Source organism: Corvus cornix, chromosome 1A (assembly GCF_000738735.6).
Source record: "Corvus cornix cornix isolate S_Up_H32 chromosome 1A, ASM73873v5, whole genome shotgun sequence".
Lineage (NCBI taxonomy): Eukaryota > Metazoa > Chordata > Aves > Passeriformes > Corvidae > Corvus > Corvus cornix.
Window position 1 is genome coordinate 33116097 of NC_047057.1, and position 19430 is coordinate 33135526.

A 19430-nucleotide genomic window follows, 5' to 3' on the forward strand; every position below is an offset into this window, starting at 1 on the left:
CCAAACTGATACTTGAAAGTGTCTTATGTGCGTCTTGCAGGAAGGTTTTTTAGGTTGGAGTTTCAGTTGCTCTGGGAAGGGTTTAAGAACAAAATCCAGTATAAGAGAATATGTAAAATTCAAGAAAACAAATAGGTTTTGAACTTCACTGTTTAGGCTTCTTTCTAATGGGAGTACTAACTTCAAGTTTAAAGTGTGACATTTCCTGGTGTTCCACTCAAATATTACGAGGTATGTCAGTAATTACCTCTTTTATTAGGGCACAATGTAAACTTCCTAAAAGTAGACAGGATTGCCATTTGGTTTGCACATTCCAGCACAAACAGCTAAGGGGAGCATGCTTTAATTGAGAGTCTTAAAAGTGAAGTGGGAATTCAGGTCTAATACTTCAGGTTTCTGTGGCTGTAATTGAGAAGATAATATTGTATAGGGGGGGAATATATGCAGACAAGTGTGCAAGTTATATGCTACAGTACTTCTGTAGACCTGTAAGGTTAATGCAATTAATTTCATTTAGAATGCTTAATTCCTCTTCAATAAGTCTTTGAGAAGCTTAAATTTATAATTTTCTTTATCATTATGCTAGCTGTTAATGATTAAAGTATTTTATTCTCATCAGATAGTGAGCTTTGCAAGGTATTTTAATAGCAAATAGCAAATCACAAACTTTTGAAGACACCTAGTTTGCATTATCAATAGATGTACAAGCACACGAAAATCCAGAGCCCAGAAAGATAAATTTCATAAAATCATGGAATGGTTTGGGTTGGAAGGGACCTTAAAGATCATATAGTTCCAACCCCCCCTGCTGTGGGCAGGGACACCTTCCACTAGACCAGGCTGTTCATAGCCCCGTCCAACCTGGCCTTGAACACTTCCAGGGGTGGGACATTCACCACTTCTCTGGGCAACCTGCTCCAGTGTCTCACTACTCTCACAGTGAAGAATTTCTTCCTCATATCTAATCTAAATGATCCTTTCCCAAGCTTTTGTCAGTTACCTTTACTACTTTGTGCCAAATATTTCAAATACAGTACAGTGCATTGAAGCATGCAGTTGTCCTGAAATATAATTATAAAGCACAAATGCCTTTTCACAGGCTGTGTGTTTTTTTGAGGTCTGAAGGCTGCCTCCTCATGGTTTTCTCAGGCTGTTGGGAGGCTAGGACAGCCCAGGTAATGAGGTGTATAAGTGTGACAATAGTTGGTACACTGCAAATTTCAGGATTAGAGATCTTGGATTGAAGTAGGAACTGGAACTCTTCCCTCCTTCTTTCACTGATAAATAACCAGCAGTAATCAGACCTCTGTTGAAAATTTCCTGTACTCCAGTCTCTTGTCACAGCTGGCAGCTTCATGATGGTTTATGAAACATCTCTTACAAGCTATTCAACATTGCCTTTGCCCCCACCGTAGCATACAGAATGACAAATCGAGACATTACCTGCAAACAATAAAGTCCCTTGAAGCCAACTGCAATGCAGAGAGCAGGAAAGACCAAGGCCTTTGGTGTTAGCACAGAATGTGTTATGGGAAAATACTAGGGAGTAAAGAATTGTTTAGACACAGAAAGATGTGATCTACTGAAACACTTGCTCATGTGGTTCTTTCTTTAGGCCGCACCTTTTGTTCCTGCAGTTCCCAAGGGTTGCTTTGTCCTGTCTGCTGACTCTGACTGGCAGCAGCTTTAGGTAAGCGAAAGCCAAATAAAAAAATAACCAAATGTTAAAACTGAAATAAATATATATACAAAATACTCCACTTAGTTTTGTCAGGGAAATATTTGTTTATAGTTTGCTTTTTCTCAAAATAAGTAAGTTAACACTTTGCAAAACAACTGTTCAAACATTGCTGGGCTGAAAAAAACTTTACAAAAGAAATACTGATAAAAATGAAACTGTTAATTTAACACTTGAGTACAGTAGACTTCCAAGCCTTTACTGCTTTCAAACTTCTAGTTGTTTGGCTTTCTTCAGTGCAGCAATTTTTTTGCTCTTTGCTTTCTCCAGTGACATAGGAATTCTTGACAAGAACCTGGGAGCCTGGCTCTCTGACTAGTGTGTGCCTATCTCTTAATTGTTTCCTGCCCTCCAAATGAGGCCAGAGACTTGGGGCTGGGGGAAGGGAAATTGGAAAAAAAGTAGAAGCCCCACACTACTAAGGTCTCAGTATTGGGGCAAGAAAAAACCCTGATTCTTCTCTTAAGAATTTGTGGATGTTTTTTAAATTTACTTGTAAAGAGCTAAAACTTCACATTTTTTCTTGTGAGAGCTGGGATTCTCATGTAATTTTAGGAATTCTGGACCTGAGTTGTCAGGAATAACACTGAATATGGAAAAATTTAAACCAGTAGTGTTACAAGCTCCTGAGACCCTTGATGTTTCCCTTACTGCTCTTAAAAACAAGATGTGGTAATATCAGAATTTAATCTCTCAAGTTGTCCTTCGCCCAAATAAATTTTTCTAGTTGCAGACAGAGGTTGAAAAAACATTAGCTGAGTACATACAAAGTTCTTTATTTCTGAAGGACAAGTTTGACAGACCACCTATGTCACTTTATAGCTAATCATTTTGGGGCTGAACTTATGTTTTCTGAATGTCCACAAGGGACAATACAGAAGCTCTTGAAAGCTGGTAGTTCTCTAATATATGCCAACATTAGGATCCTAAAGGGAAGGCTTCCCTGGAGTTACAACGTATATCCTAGAAAACTGCTTCTGAAACCCAACTAATGACATAGTTACTGCTGTATTTGTATTATATATACTTACAAGATTTACAAGTTATTGCTGAGCATGGTGTCCATCTTATGAGAGCCAGGCAGATGGAAGATCCATGTTGTGCTCTGTTAAAGAGTGAAGTGCACTGAAGGGGCTCCAAGGGGTCTGATGACACCTGGGGACAGCTTTGGAGGAGCCAATAGTGTCCTGGGTGTTGCAGGCAGCACAGCAAGCAGCATATGCTAAAAAAAGCCGGGACAATCCACCAACCAAACCCCAAAAGTGATGTGTAAAAGCATGATCCCCTTCCCTGAGCTGTGAGTTCTGCTCTGACCTCTACGTGTAGCATCTGTCCTTAGAGGAAGTGGCATATTGCAGTGCTGCAATAAAGACATGGGGGGTGGTAAGTCTGTGTGGTGGAGGTGCAGCGCTGCAGTACTCACCGTGGCTCAGGCATGTGACAGTCATGTTAGCATTGCTGTCCCCAGGTCACCTGGCCCTAGCACTGGCAAGGTGGGGCGCTGTGCTGTCGCTGTTTTATCGAGAACCGGCAAGAAACGACACAATCCAAATCCAAGGAGAAAAGGAATTATTTTATTATTTATAAGCTAGGTTATATATCTTTGTATGTGAGAGAGCATGATATGATTGGTCGCTTGACCAGCCACCGCCTAGAAGGATTGGCTGAGGTTCTCTAACACCCATTCAAAATATTTTTTCCAGAGTACCAAAACAAGGTTGGAAAACAAACCCAGGTGCAGAGATAGAGAATTAGGTTACAAAACCATCTTTCACTGTTTCTCAGCTAAAGCATGAGAAAGAAAAACTTCACAAAATGCTTCAGCAGCTGGAAAATTCCTCTGCTCCTGCCTTTTAGCATCCACACTGTGCCAGTATGGCTGGGCTCCCTTGGGGCTCAGGCCCATGCCTACAGCACTGGCATGGGGGCTTTGCTTAACCTGTAGAGGGCTAGGCATGTATAGTGTGGGAGTTTAAACCACCAGCAGTGCTATTCCCAGAATGGTGTTTTCATAGAATCACAGAATCATTTTAGGTTGGAAAAGACCTCTGACATCATCAAGTCCAACCTTTGACTGAACAGCACTGTGCCAACTAGACCATGGCACCTCCCTTGGCAGTCCATTCCAATGTCTAATGACCTTTGTAATCACCTTTAAGAAGAAATTCTTATTAATGCCCAACCTAAACCTCCCCTGGTGTAACTTAAGGCTGTGTCCTCTCATCCTACTGTTAGTTGCATGGGAGAAGAGGCTGACCCCCACCTGGCTACAACCTTCTTTCAGGTAGTTGAAGAGAGTGATAAGATCACTCCTGAGCCTCCGCTTCTCTAGGCTAACCAACCCCAGCTTCCTCAGCCACTCCTCATCAGACTTGTGCTCCAGACACTTCAGCAGCGTCATTGCCCTTCTCTGGACTTCTTCCCATGCTTCTTGTCATGCTCTGGCTATTCCTCTTAAGTAAGTGAGAGACATAAACGTGGCACCTGAGCTTGCTGAAGGCTATGGCCAAGCTTGCACCACAGAAAGAGCAGAAGGAAGCTATGAACCTGTTGTAATGTTACTGTCATTCTCCCTCAGTCTGTTCTTTGTACCCATAGAATTGGCAGGCAGGAGTGAAGCACCTCCAAACCAAATGTGTTAATTGCAATGAATTTGACTTTGCACTTCTCTTTACTGATTCTTCACAAGCCGTTCTTACCAGGGTCTGTAAGCTTCCTGCAGCAGGGTTTGTGTCCGTGCAGTACCTGACACCCGGAGGTCCCCTCCCACTGGAACTACTGGGCATCGCTGTAATGTACAGAGTAAATAGAAATAGCTATCAAAACATCAGTAACAAAAGAATAAAATAGATTAACTGCAATAAAGTACTTTCATGGATGCTCAGTGGTATTTTATTGGGCTTTCAGGACTTATATATCCTCTGAGTCTATGAATAAATGAGAGTAAATAATAACACTATGGTGAACACTGAAATACTTGACATTTTCAAGAGGCCAGGATCTATTTTCTAATCCCCGGGAATTTCAAATAATTTCCTTTAAGCTGTTTACACTCGAAGGAGGGAGGAGAAGGAGGGCGGAGAGGTGGCGGTGGTCGGGGCTGTCAGTGCAGCGCCTCGCAGGAGTGCGCTGGGCAATGGCCGCCAGGCGGCGCCACTCGCGCGGGGCCGCCTCGCGCTTCCCGCCAGCAGGGGGCGCTCGATGCCGCCGCTGCCGGAGCCCGGCACCGGCCTCAGCCCGGGGCGGCCCGGCGCGGGGGGCAGTGCCGGCTGCGGGGGCAGTGGCAGCTGCGGGGCAGTGCCGGCTGGGGCAGTGCCGGCGGCGGGGCAGTGCCGGCTGGGGCAGTGCCGGCGGCGGGGCAGTGGCAGCTGCGGGGCAGTGCCGGCTGGGGCAGTGCCGGCTGGGGCAGTGCCGGCGGCGGGGCAGTGCCGGCTGGGGGCAGTGGCAGCTGCGGGGCAGTGCCGCGGCGGCGGGGGCAGTGCCGGCTGGGGCAGTGCCGGCTGCGGGGCAGTGCCGGCTGGGGCAGTGCCGGCTGGGTGCCGGCTGGGGCAGTGCCGGCGGCTGGGGCAGTGCCGGCGGCGGGCAGTGCCTGGGCCGGCGGGGGCTGCGGGGGCTGCGGGGGCTGCGGGGCAGTGCCGGCTGGGGCAGTGCCAGCTGCGGGGCAGTGCCGGCTGCGGGGGCTGCGGGGGCTGCGGGGCAGTGCCGGCTGGGGCAGTGCTGGCGGCGGGGGCAGCGGGGGCTGCGGGGCGGCAGTGGGGCCAGCGCGGAGTCTCGGCGGGGCTGAGCGCAGCCCTCTGGTCTCCCGGCGGCCTGCTCCGGAGGGGTTCGCGTTGGTTTTCACGCGACTCCGCTGCCGCTATGACAGGGACGTGTCTGTGTGCGTGTGATGCCGCTCACGGGCTGCCCGCCCTGCAATGCCCGCCCGGCCCCTGCCCCGCCGCCGTCGGGCAGCACGGCTCGCCGCGAGTTTGGTTTGGGTACGACCGAGTTGAGGCGTGCGGATGCGGGCAGGTTTCTCTCAGATGCCAGACCGGTTTGGTAATGGGTACGGCTGGGTCCTTGTTGTAGTCATGGAATCCTCATAGAACGGTTTGGCTCGGAGGAGACCTTTAAAGGCCACCTAATCCGACCCCCAGCAATGGGCAGGGACAACTTCAACTACATCTGGTTGCTCAGAGTCCCGTCCGGCCTGACATGGAATGCTGTCAGGGATGGGGCGTCTACACCTGCTTGGGGTGTTCTACAAGTGTCCTTCCTCTCAGAATCTTGTTCTTCGGGACGAGACCGTAGTCAGTTTGCCCCGCGTTGGCATAGCCCCTGCTGCGGGCCATGGCAGGACGCTGCCTCCCGCGGCTGCTGGGCTGCCACAGACGACGGAGTGGGCCTGAGAGGAGGCTGGGAGACCTGCCCTGCTGCTGCACAGCTACTTGGGGCCTGATCCTGCTTCCACGAGAGTCCCAGAGAGTTTCTGTACCGGCTTCGGTTGGGGATTGGCTCTAGTCCCACATCACATAATCTGAAGTGAGCTGTGACTGTGCATGGCTGAGCTATAATGCAGCTGCCATTTCCTCTTTCCCAATGTGGGGTGAATGGAACAATTAGTATTTGTGCATTAAACCCTTCTGGAATAAAATCTCATGACTGCCATCTCTCTGTTTTGATATATTTGAACTGGCTGGAAGATTGTTTAAATATATCTCATGGACAGTTTACAACATGAATTATTTCCTGCCCTTGAAAAGCCATGGTTTTAAGATATCTGGCAAGTTTATTACAATGAAATGTCACATTCCTCAGACAAGTCATCAAAAGAACAATTTTTAGCAATGACTGGTTTCCAGCATTCACCATTCAGAAATGTTTTGGACTTTGATTTTGGTTTAAATAAAATAAATAGAAAAAGCCTGCATGTTTGATCTGCCCAGCATTCCTGGTTGTTCCAAGCAGGATTCCTACTATCTAGCTGAGGTTCTAAGGTTTTTTTTCGTTAGTACCTCTGCACTTGTGACTAGGCTGCTACCCCAAGTTGCTCTCAGTTTTGTATCTAAAGCAGCTGTTGTGAATGCCCCCTATAAAATTGTCCAGTTCCTCTCACTTTGTAGCATATAAAATGGTTTCACTGAATACTGTGTAATACATATCAAAATGTTGGGGGGTAGGGTAGCAGAAATGGGTTAACCACACTAAGAAAAGTGCATTTAGAATTGTGCTCCCATGTGGCAATCTTACAAAATTTTAAGTATTGTTTTTTTCTGTGAATGTATCTTAACATTTTTGATGTTTTAATTTGTTCTCATCTTTTTTTTTTTTCTTTTTTTTTTTCTTCCCTACTCAGCCCCTGTTCTTTGCCTCTGGTTTTGTTGGTGAGGATATCACAGTGATGTCTGCATTCAACCTGCTGCATTTGGTGACAAAGAGCCAGCCAGTGGCCCTGCGAGCCTGTGGGCTTCCCTCAGGTTGAATGGGTGCTGCTTGTTGTGTCATGCATAACGAAGGCCCTTGTAGGAACGGGTGTCTCTGCTGCAGGAAACAATGTGCTATGGGTTGCTCTGTTTAACTTTTCCTTTGGAGCAGAAGTTTATTTGGACTTTTTTTTTTTTGGTAAAAGTCACTGGCTTGAGTGAGCGATTTCATATCTGAGATTTAAGAAGCTTGGAAATGCTGTCTGACTTCCTCGTCCAAAATATCATCTCTTAAATTTTATATTATTTTCCTCATTCTTGGCAAAAACTGTGTAATTAAACTGAAAATATTTTATAAAGCACCATTCCTAATTTTGAAAGAGGATATCTAAAAATTTCACTTTGCTATTAAATCATAGGACTTCAAAATATTTTCCAAAATCTTTAGCAATATACTATAGTTATACTCCATGTGTTTCTTTCCACATTTTTATTATAAATCAAATACGTTATACTGAAAATTATGTACAGAAAGTGTGCAGAATTTAAATCTTAATTCTTTCATTGCTCTGACAGCATATTCTTTAGTTACATGACACTTCTCTACATAACTAAATGGAAACATGCAATTTAATGCCCACATGCAGCTGCACTTTTCGTGTAAGGTCCAGATTTGTCCATTAGGTCTGGGAAGGGTGCCATAAGGCCCCACCTCCACAAACTGATTATATTGTGAAAACCTTGAACCTAAGTATTTTGTGTTTCACTTAAACGTCAACAGTCTGTAATATCAGCATAATAATGTCAGTCTACAGGGTTATATGGGAGAAAATATAAGCTGTACTGAGTTAATTTTGAACATTACTAGGAATTGTCTTGACACCCAAATAAAAAAGATACAGTCCTGGCTGATCTGTGTTTGAAGCCTCAAAAACGAGCCAGCTTGGCTGTTTGTGCTACACTCACAACTAGTTCATAAGAGTGCAGAATGTTACAAGCCGTTTCTCCCAGACCTGGACTTTGCAAGCATATGGAGGTGATGTTTTAATGACTTTTTTTCAGTGATAAGACATCAGTTTTCAAGCTGATGGATTTTCCTAAGCCTTATTAGACTTTATTTGAACTAAATCTGAGTCCAATTTTTGCAGCATTTACGTTCCATTTCCCCCCACATGTGCACAGAACTCCCATTAACCTTCATAGGAGTTGCAAACACATATTGAGGAAGAGAGAGAATAACCCACATTGTGTCAGCTTGACCTCAGTTTCCTGTTATATTTGCTGCTGAGCCAGATTTAAAATCCTAAAAATATAGGGTAAGCAAATTTCCTTAGCCCTCATTATGCACCTTTTGATGTGTGCTCATATTGCTAGTGTCTACCTTAAAATGGGGACACTCAGTCTTCTCGCCATTTCGTTCCCACTCTGAAAAGAAGATCTCCAAGCTGATCAGCTAGAAACACACACAGCCCATGAGAGGTTTTGCTGTTCTGTACCTGTTGGCAAAGCACTGCATTAGCTATTTTGTCAAGTTGTTTTTCTGTCATAATCCAGTAGTCACATTTTGGAATAAAAAGTTAACACTACTATTTATCCCCATCCATTAGTTCCCTAGCTGTGGGACCATTAATAGATTGAGTTCCACTGACTGACTACTTTATAGAGATATATATATATAGAGAGATTTATATATAATAAGCCCAAATTCATCTGCTAACAGTGGAATAATATACAATCACATATCTCATTTTTTTAAGAGTAATCTAAATTCCCCAGATGCTTAAAAATTAACATAGGCTTGCTTTGCCTTTGGTTTGTTTTTTTGTGTGTGGTGTATTTAGGAGGTTGCAAGTAAATGGCATAGCATGTATCAAATAAAACATGGGAAGAAGATGTAAAGCCAACATCTGCTCAAATGCCACAATGCCCTGTGACTTTGGCTTCTGAATATACAGAAAACACCCCAAGTTCTCATGAGTTTTTTATAACATTACACTTTGAGCTAGTACTTTTCCCACCATCCCGTTCTGTGTGAATTGCAGTCCTGTAACCATACCAGCATGCCGTGTGTACACCGAGTCTGGGACAGTGTGGAGCTTGGCCACCTTCTAATTCAGTGGCAAATTCCATATGGAATGAGACTTTTTAACCTTCAGAAAACTGTGCTCAGAGTAACAGAGCAAAGTGCCATCAGAGCAGTAAATGGGGCTTTCTAACAATGTTTTAAATGCTATGCAGTTAAATATTTGCAGGACAAGAACTTGAATGAAAGTATTGTTTCAATTTCTATGCTTGGAATGGTACCTCTGTCCTTCCTGTAAGGAACCAAGTAACACAATGAAATATATAATATATATTTAATAGATAGTTGTAGATCAGAAATGTGATGTTTTTCTCTCCTCACCTCCCCGCTCCCCCAATGAAATTATCAAATACTATTGGGAGGTGTCTTAGAATAGAGGCGACCTGTCCCTTCTTTGAACCACTATTTTGTAAGCACTTGTGATTTTCACTTGTGCTGGTGAAGTGTTTTTACTTGTTCTTTTTCTGTTTGTATATTATCACCTGGAGTGCGGATCTGTTCTTCCAAATTGTATTTTTAAAATATTTTTTTGTCTGAAGTTAGGACTAAATGTTTCAATGTGTGCAAACCCAGTGCACTGTTTGCCCATAACATTTTTTATAGACATGACGGCAAGTCTGAGCAGGAGCAGGCGCTCCCAGTAGATGGCACTAGGCATTTGCTGTTCTGCACACCAGGACTATATGAAAAGCTTCCCGTCTAGGAGTCACTCATACAGAAAGTACACCCTGAGACCTTAGGAACAAGTATTTTAAGAAAAGCAAGAGCACTGGGTAAAGAGCACAATCTTCGCCCGTATGCAAACTACCATCACATTGGTTCAAGGTTTCTTCACTGCCAGTAATGACTACAACCGTGTTGTGTCTGTTGTGTGACAAAGACGTGGTGCTCCTTGAGCCTGGTTTATTTGAGCTAAATGCTCTGAATTTCTTTGGAAATGTAGGATGCGCTCAGCACCTGCCAGGATTTAATTCACAGAAATGAAGTATTTAAAAAAAACCACTTTAAAATCACAACAATCCCTACCAAACTTGTAGTATAAAAACTACTTCAGCTGCTTTGTGCATACCAAGAAGCAACTGATTACAAGTAATGAATATACAGATTCCATGTACATATGTTTTCTGAAGCAGACCACCAAGCTGTAAAGTAAAAAGATAGCTTATAATGCTTTGCTGTGTCTTTTAATTATTATGGGTCTCATTTCTTAAAAAAGACCCTTTATTTCTTTAGCACTTTGAATGTTGTGCTGCTTACATCACATTTTTTGCATGTGATAATTTGGCTTTTCCTCTCCTGTAGATCAAAGAAAATTATGGTACTTGTAAAAGAAATGAAGAAATTACAGGGGTAGACTTAGGGTTGGGGTTTTTCTGCTGTATAATAAAGTCCTAGGTAATATTAAATTGTTGTGTACTGTTTAATTACTAAAATAACTACTAGTAGGAAACCATACTTTTCTAGCACTAGATTAAACTACAATGCATCTGTATGAAGATGGTGCTGGGCATATGGTGTAAGTCTTTATTAAGTAAATATCTATAGTATAGTTTCTCATTGTTTTGTTAAATCTTTGTTAATTCTAAGTTTCAATAGAATGTCTTTTCATAAAATTGAAATTAATAGTGAACAGAAAATTACTGGGTCTCAAAATTGGATGTTTAGCAGTAATCTGTTAACATAAAGGATTACTTTCAGGAGCAGATATTGAAAACATTTGCATACATGAATTATTTGTATGTATTTGTTCCTCTGAACTCTCAAACTGCTCATCTCAATGAAATATCTGTGTGCATACTGTTTGCCAAATATGGTTTTAACAACAGAAAGTCTAGAAAAGACCTTAGTCTTGTGAGTTCAAAGTATGGTAGTTGCTGTCAAACTTTGTGTGACTTGACAGTTCATATTGTCTGTTACTATGTTCAGAGATAGAATTTCTATAATACATGTTATAACTTCCCCATAGTTTTCCGTAATGTGTATCACCAGAGATGTACTACTACAGATGTCTGTTCGCATGGTCCAAAAGAAAATAAAAGTAAGACTGATACTGTATAGCATAAACCATCCATACAGCTATGGTTAAATGCCTATCAATGTTTTCATTATAAATCCATATTTTCTAGGGTTTATATCTTGAACATAAAAATTTGCTCTGTGTTTAAGTATGCCATACAAGGTCTCAGATGAATGTACTTGTTCCTCAGAACTGGCTGGGGGGCAAAATTTAAAACTCATTTGTATTCAGCTAAATTTAAAAAAAATGCAAATATCAATTTGGATCAAAAATAGATTTTTAAATTTAAAACACAGTCTTACAAATACCTAGTTTACTGCCTCCCAGCAGTTTTGAGGAAGACTCTTGAAAAGAGTCTGGGAAACAGGCACTGTGTGATCACAACAGTAAATAGCCTATGAAACCATTACTGTGCTATTATTATATAAATGTCGGGGTATATGTTTGCCTTTTAGTCATATGACAGTAGAACACTGTATTATCATAATAGTGCATAACATTATGATATTTTTGGAATGGCTTTAAAATGAGTTTTAAAAATTATATATATCTGTCTTAATGGGAGTATATTTGATGTAGTACTGTATTTACAAATGTTTCTTTTGTACAATGGTATTCAGTCTAGAATGCCTTATTTACTGCAGTTTAAGATGAAATTTATTAGTAGATATCTCTTTGGGAGTAATACTCTTATGAGTGCCTGGTATTTGACAAACTTGGGATTATAAAGAAGACTAGAATCCTTCTGTTACATTCCCTAGAGTTTGTACTCTGTTTTTTCACTGTTTTTAAGTCTTTGTTCTGGTGGACTTTAGTACTGTCCCTCATCTGCCCAGGAGACAGATGGTGCTCATCCCTGCCTCCCCTGGGTGGAGGCTCCTCAGTGATTCACTGAGAAGCACTGGGATGATGAGATCAAGCACAAAGACAGTCCCTTAGTGTGTTCCCTGATGGACCTTTTAAGGTTGTTTTCATTCCCTTCCTGCTCCCATAAAAGATCCACCACAAACCATTTCCACCATTGCAGGAATGTTTTTATTCTGGGAGTTCATAAATTTCCTGTGTTCCATTTCCGAGCCTTCTGCAGCTCAGGCTTAGTGTGTTTTCTGCTTAGTTGGGTATGGAAAAGATGAAGTTTCAGCAGGGTGTTTCTAGGTTTTAAAGTTTTTCATGAAAAGTTACTTTTTTTAGTTGGAGTGTCCAATACTTTTTATTGGAGTTTCTAATAGAAGGACTGTGAAGTCCTTTAAGGACTGCCTTCACTTTTTTCCTTTCAATTAAAAGCAATTCCTGGCTTTGTCTTTTCTCTGAGGAGTATGTGATGAAGGTTTCAGAGAAGAATGTGATGTAAAAGAGAGATGACAGCACATAGAAAGGAAGGAGATTTTCTATATTGCTAAGCTGAGGGAGGACAAGCAACAAAATGTGCAAGAAGCGAATGTGAACCCTCAAGTCAATAAGAGTATGTTGGGAAACAATGGAGGAGATGATCACTGAGGGAATGTATGAGCTTGGAATTGGATGGAATATTGAATGGGTATAGAGTGTAGACTGGGAGTCAGGCACTAGAGGCTCAAACATTACCATATCTTAGCTGCTACGTTAACCATAGGTTGCTACAGCACGCATCATGATCTGGTGGTAACTGAGTAGAGAGGAGTTGTGTCCCAGAGAATGCTAAGAAGCAGAAATTGTTCTTAGTTACAAGATAAGCATGTATCTCAGTTTGTGATTTCCTTCAGAAGAAGCTCTGTCGGAAAGGGGTTCATGACTAGGGTATGAAGGTGCCCTCTGCTCTGTCTGGAGAAGAGGTTCTTGTGGGACAGTAGGTGCTGGCAGCCCAGGTCTGGCACTGGCAACTTTGTGCACTGTGGGTAAGAACACCCCATCAATGCTCTGGCCCAGGTCAGGGAGTTCTGAGGAGAGCCGAGCAGGGAAAGGCTTGACCAACTCCTCTTAAAGCCGTTCTACAGGGCTTTACCCTGTCTTCTTGACCCCTAAGGCATGGCTGGATTTTAAGGAAACATAAGGAATTCCAGAAGGCCCGTTAGAAAATGAAGTTGGCAGTTACAAACCTTTTCGACTGTTCCTCTACCTTTAGTTCTGAAGCAGATTGAGAGGGCAGGGGGCTACAGTGTTTTCTGTGGTGGTCATAGCAGAGCATGAACTGGAGCACAGTGTCCCAGCAGTTCCTGCCTTCATGCTGGGTATGTCCCTCAGTGCTTGGAGAAGTGGGATGAAAGGCCACAGAGCAGGCAGTGCCTGCTTGTGTTTGCAAAATGGTTCCTTACCCTCCACAGCTGGAGACAGATGAAGTTTTGCAGGGGGTTAGATCTGTGCTGTTGTGGAGAGTTGGAGGGGAGGAAAGACCTTCCCCCAGCCCTCTCCTCCACCCCCATCCCAAGTACAGATTGCAGAACCTGAGTCTTGAAATCCAGTGCTCATTTCACAGGCCACACATCACTATTGTGGAAGGAAGCAGCAGGAGGATTTAGCAACAGCCTGAATGCCAAAATAAGCTACACACCACTGCTGGCAAATGCTGACTTTTTAATTGTTTCTGCTGCAGGGTTAAACCTTTATTAAAGCTGTGTGAATAAACTTATTTTGAAGGCTTACTGAAATATTCTAAATGCAAAAGGTAGCATAAAGCACGCTTACTAAATTCATCTTAATTCCACTATTAATAAAATGCCTTTCCTTATGTTGCGCATGCTTTTATTGATTCTGACAGAAATCTACTGACCAGATAAAGAGTGCTCAGTGTCTCTGTCTTTCTATTTTTAATTTAAACAAATGTAGTGCCTGTGAAAGGTGCTAGGATAATATCAGCAAAACAAAAGTCTCTTTATCTGTTGGGGGGAGAGGAAGAGAAATACATCGTTTTAAATATTCCCCCCTCCACTGCTGTACCAATAGATCTTGATCTTGTCTTGCCTGGTTTGCATTCAAGAGTAAGGCAAATAGGTCAGCTGCCCTGTGCACTCCGTCTTTGGCCATCTCAGCAGAAAGGATAACAACTGTGGCAGTTTATAACATAATGAGCTTTTGCTCTGCTTAATTGAAGATTCTTCTATTCACCAACCTCTGCTGAGCCACATGCTGTTGTCGCTGCAGTACTAGTGAAGATGACAGCTCAAAAAGCTCCAGAGGAAGCTGCCTTCGTCTCCACCAGCAAGTGCAGTGGTGGTGGTGGACTCCTCAGTCGTTACAATTTGGAAAGATTGTGAGACCAAGATTGCGTCTGGTAGTGACATTTATTTCATTAATGTCAGATAAGGAAGTAAAGTAGACATGCCTGGAGAGGACAAAAGGAGCTCCAGGCTCTTTCCTCTTTCCCACTGCCCTAAACACTTCAGTCTTTCGTTAAATGTTTTTTACATTCACAGGGAGGGGAGGCAGTCTCAGATTTCTTTTCCAGGGAATGTCTCTTTGGCTTGCATGGCTGCCTTAGCCATTGCTGCAAGCATGTCTTCAGACCTGTGGAAACAAGAGAGGCTGCCTATATGGGCCTGCTGGGATCCCAGTACCCCTTTCTGTGGAGAGAAAACAAGTGCATAGAGGAGATGCATTAGCTGGCAGTTTGGGGATTTTTTTAAAAAATTTTTTTTGGTTCTTGAGAAATTTGCTGTCTTACACGGGAGATTTCTGATGGTGATTCAAAATATATGTATTTGTATTAAACAAGAGCTGTGATGATTACCAGGTGGAAAAAATAAATGTGACAGCTCTGTTACTTGATTGTATGGGAAGTTTGCAAATTTGCAAAGCAGGGGCTTGCCCTTCCCTTGTGGCCAGCTGACCCTCCTGGGTGTTAAGTAAATAATTTTTTTTAAAGACAGTTAGATTTTGGGTGGTGTTCTTTTAAGATAGAGCCTGGCATTTGACCCAAAATTCGAACTGCTGTCCTGTACCTGGCTTTTGGATTTTCAACGCACAATATAGTGGAAATGGTCTTCGCTCCATTACTTCTAATGCTTGCATGAAACTGCAAATGGTATTTCAACAGCAGGTGGGAGTTAGCTACCTACAGCAAGAAAGCAAAGGAGCCACAGATCTGTTTTTCAATGTGTAAAACATTTACAGGGGTTTTTTAATGATGAAGTTTGAATTTTACTCAAACCTGACCTCCCAACATTTCAGAGTTTCTTTTGCAACATCTATCCTAGTCACCAGCAGGCTAAGGTAATTTGAAATGGCTCATGAGGGGATAATAAAAGAACTATCATGTCAAATACAGGTTTTATAAAACTGTGTTTTCCAGATACAAGCCAATAGAACTGTTTGCAATGTAACCAATCTGAAGAGTTGTTCTTTTTTAAACTAGATAGCAGTTCCTGGCTTGTTTGCAGTGAGAGAACACTGCAGCATTCTCCCAAGGCTGAAGACCAGAGGCTGCAGAGAACAAATTGAACAGAAATTAAAATATGTGAGAGAGAGTTGTGAGTTTGCCTTTTCTTAATCAGACAGCAAGGCAAAACTGTCAACAAGAGGCATAAACTGTGTAAATGAAATTTGAAGTAATAAGAAATGAGAGATTCCACTTTTAGTAACACTAAGTGTTAGCAATAGCATATGTAAGGATATTTATTTAAAGAAATGTATGAAAATATTTTTTAACTTTGTGGAATTCCTCTTAATATCAATTTGAGGTAATTTACCATTGATCTACCAAGGTCTGATCCACTCATGAGGGGACAGACTTTGGGAAGTAGAGATGTGTACTTAGAGCCTGATCCTGTAATCTGATGTACATTCATAGACCCTTAAGTAGCTATGCATATTCCCAAGGGTCTGCCTACACAGGTCACATTGCAGGATTGGGGCTGGGGTGGTATATGAAAAATAAAATGTACTGGAAGGCCCCTAAAAAACTGCTTGGGTATATTAAAAGAAGTAGTACTGCAAACTAGAAGCCAGATTTATTATATGGCTGTGCTCTGCTGGAACATTTGATCTTGCTGTATTTAGTTCAGGAAGTCTAAGTGGTATGTGCTCAGTGCATGACTGTAATGTCCATTAATGCTAGTGGAATATAAGCATACGTAGAAGAGGAAAAATGTATGTTGTGTCTTCCATGCAGTTGAAATATTGAGTTAATTTCAGTGATAGGAAGCAACAAAATATAAGAGAAAATTGTTAGAATGGTTCAAAAGACTCTTTGATATAGGAAAGCCATCAAGAAAAATGCCACCATATTTCAGGGCATGTCAGACACTAATCACCGCCCTCTGGTGTGTTGGAACAGGTGAGGGGCTGAGTGGTGAGGAGTAATGGTCTGCTAACTTGTGTCCGTCTGTCTGAACATATCTTGTTGCTGGTTTTCTTGTGATTGCTAATAGGGAAGGAAGGTTATGAACCACAGGTTTGAAAAGGTCAGTTGGAACTTATATGTGAGGTGAGATGCTTAATGTCTTCATTATTAGGTCAACACCCAGAGAATACTTTCTGTTCACTTAATTTGTACAGCGAACTTCAGAGCTGAACTCTGAAATGCCCACAGTCTGCAGGTGAATAGTAAATGGCAGCATGCACTGCCTTGCTTTTCAAAAAAAACCACATTACTAAACATGAGAATACCATGAAGGCTCTAAGAAGCGTTTCTGTTCATGTTTGTTTTACCCTCCTGAGCTTTTTTTTTTTATGTTATGCATTAAGATTTGTGAGCCTGGTCTTTTCCTCACAAAGTCTTCCATCCTGCTCCAGGATCTTAAGTGCTTTTTGCACTGCTGGAACTTTTGGCAGATGGCTGAAGGCGAGTACCTGTTGGTGACAGCTGCCTGCACACTGCTCTTCTTAGGAGTGCCATCCCCAAAGAAGGCACCATGGGGTGCTGATTAGAGAGATTTAATCTGCCCTTCAATCCTGCAATGGAATGTAAAGGCAATTTTGTCTGCCTTTGCAGGCCAGTGTTCACCTCTTTTAACAGCTGCATCTAACTGGAGTTCAGAACATACCTGTTCTGGGCTTTTCTAAAAGTCATTGCTGAGAACACCACCGCCGAAGAACAAAAGTGCTAATATAGATCCTATGAATCCAGGCTCTCTTATTCTCATACTGTATTTAATTTAGTCTCACCTTTAATCAGTAACCACACTGATATGCTGTTTGTAGAACTGATGACCTTTTTTCTCGTTTGCCTCAAACTGTATGATTTGTCAATGAACTGTGAGCCTGCCTTTATGGCTGAGTTGCTGAAGCATTTTGTTGTCTGTATGGAACCCTTTCCACAGCCCAAACCTCATGCCGTCTATGGAGAACCAGACTGAGGAAGGTGGTCAGCCTGCCTGTTTATTCTCTGGTTTAATAATGAGTTTGATAACAGCTCCATTACTAGTGGCAATTTTTCTCATATTGGGCATATCTTGGTGTAGCTTTATGTTGTCCCTTCCCAAGATACAAGAGTTGGCTTGAATGTGACAGTCATCTCATGTCATAAAGGAACAGTTGCAAAATCAGAAGCAGCCACTCTCTTACTGGAAACTGTGCACTTTTGTCCCTCTTGCATGTAATTTTTTTCCTAACTGAAGGAGCGTATTCCTAGAATCTCATCCCGTAGTTTCTAGGATTCATTGCATTTTTATAGAAGCTGGTAGGCTATCCCTGCTTCAGATAACATACCCTTACATCTTCTGCAGTCAGAAATGAGTCTTGCTTTACCTCCTTGCCTCTATGGCAATAGAGAAATAGCGTGATCCATTTACTGAGCTGTTTGTTTTTAAATAAGAAATGCAATTAATTGAATAGGGCCACTCTTGAATGCTAAGGGCTGGACCAAGAGATTTCCTTTATAATTTGTAGTGCAACTTTTTGTTGATCGATACTGAAATTACAAACTTGAAGAATCCTTTATTGGGGTCAGTTGCATTTTACCCAAATGCAGTTTGGCAAAATTCCCCTGTAGACATAAATAATTGTTTGTATTATAAAACATGCGGTTACTTATTAAAACTAGGGGTGCAGAAGATCTTTTTTTAACATGCTTCCTACTTCTGATCTATGTAATGGATCATACGGCATCTAGAAATTTTCTTATGCATGTAGTGAACCCATAGAGAACATGAAATTTGTAAAAGAGATGAAAAATTATTTAAGGAGAGTAAAGGGGGCATACTGACCATTTTTTTAAAACACTCAGTATTTTCTATTTTCTCAAGGTGAAGTTATGCTTAGTTTGCTTTTTTTTTGCAGCAGTTAAGTAGCAAATAATTTTTTTTTAAATTATGCGTAGATATTTTAAAAAGTAAAGAAATGTTGGTTTGTAAGATTCTTTGTTGCTCTCTAGTCTACTCTTTAAAACTGAAATTATAGATAAAAGACTGTATCTCAAACAGTTTCTTTCTGAGCTCTGTAATGCAAGATAACAATAGCTATTTATATAATGCATATGCTTCCTTTCCCTGTTAGCTATACTTTGAAAGACTTATTAGTCCTAGAGTCCTGCACGTTTGGAGCATAAAAACCTCCAAAGTTTGACATCTTTAAATAAGCAACCAAATGTTATAAAGAACAAACCTCACTTACAGTTAGGAAACAATATTTACATTTAAGGTTGAAAAGCCAGGATGTAGGAAAATTTTGCTAATTTGGAAGGTGACCTTTAAGTGCACCAAAACCAAATAATTTGTAAGCTATGGCACAGGGCACATTCCTGCAAAATTTGTGTGAATACTGCTTTAGTGGTTCTTGAAAGACAAACAAAGAGACCTGGAATGAAATCTTTATCCCTCTCCCAAATAAGATTGAAGCTAACCCAGGCATACAGCAGCGCTCTTTCAAAGCTTGCCATTAAAATGAAGGCTCTGCAGCACAGCTAATGAGATGGGTCAGAGTGGAAAACAATCTGTTTTTAAGAATGTTTAGATCAAAAGTAATTTCTAATCTATGAAATAAAGTCACTTTTCAATACTTTTCTTTCACTAGTAAAGCTTTTTATGTTTGCACTATTTACTTCAATCAGATGTTTTCAATTTTACTTTTTTCTTCCTGAAAATACTTCCTAGGGTTACTCAGTAGTGACCAACAGCATTATTCTTCTTCTCTCTCCCCTATTCACCAACCCCCACACATTAAAAAATTGAGAAAAGAAGAGGGGGAGGAAGAAAGAAACATCTTTTCTTAAATGATTTGCAAGCATCTGTGCTTTAAGCTACTTTTTATGAACGCTCCTTAGTAATGACTCAAGGTAAA

The 19430-nt window shown here is 41.6% G+C and overlaps 1 protein-coding gene across 5 annotated transcripts in view; it reads left to right on the forward strand.

Moving 5' to 3' along the window:
- MSRB3 (methionine sulfoxide reductase B3) overlaps positions 1-19430 on the forward strand; it is an 81648-nt gene that overhangs the window by 13399 nt on the left and 48819 nt on the right. For 3 of the 5 annotated variants that reach the window (XM_039570188.1, XM_039570187.1, XM_010413647.4), the window contains exon 2: positions 7074-7194. In XM_039570188.1, coding sequence (XP_039426122.1) covers positions 7119-7194 — 76 coding nt within the window. In that variant the 5' untranslated portion in view covers positions 7074-7118. Of the gene's footprint in view, positions 1-1615; positions 1691-7073; positions 7195-19430 lie in introns of all 5 variants that reach the window. The other 2 variants (XM_039570184.1, XM_039570186.1) reach the window with 1 other exon arrangement.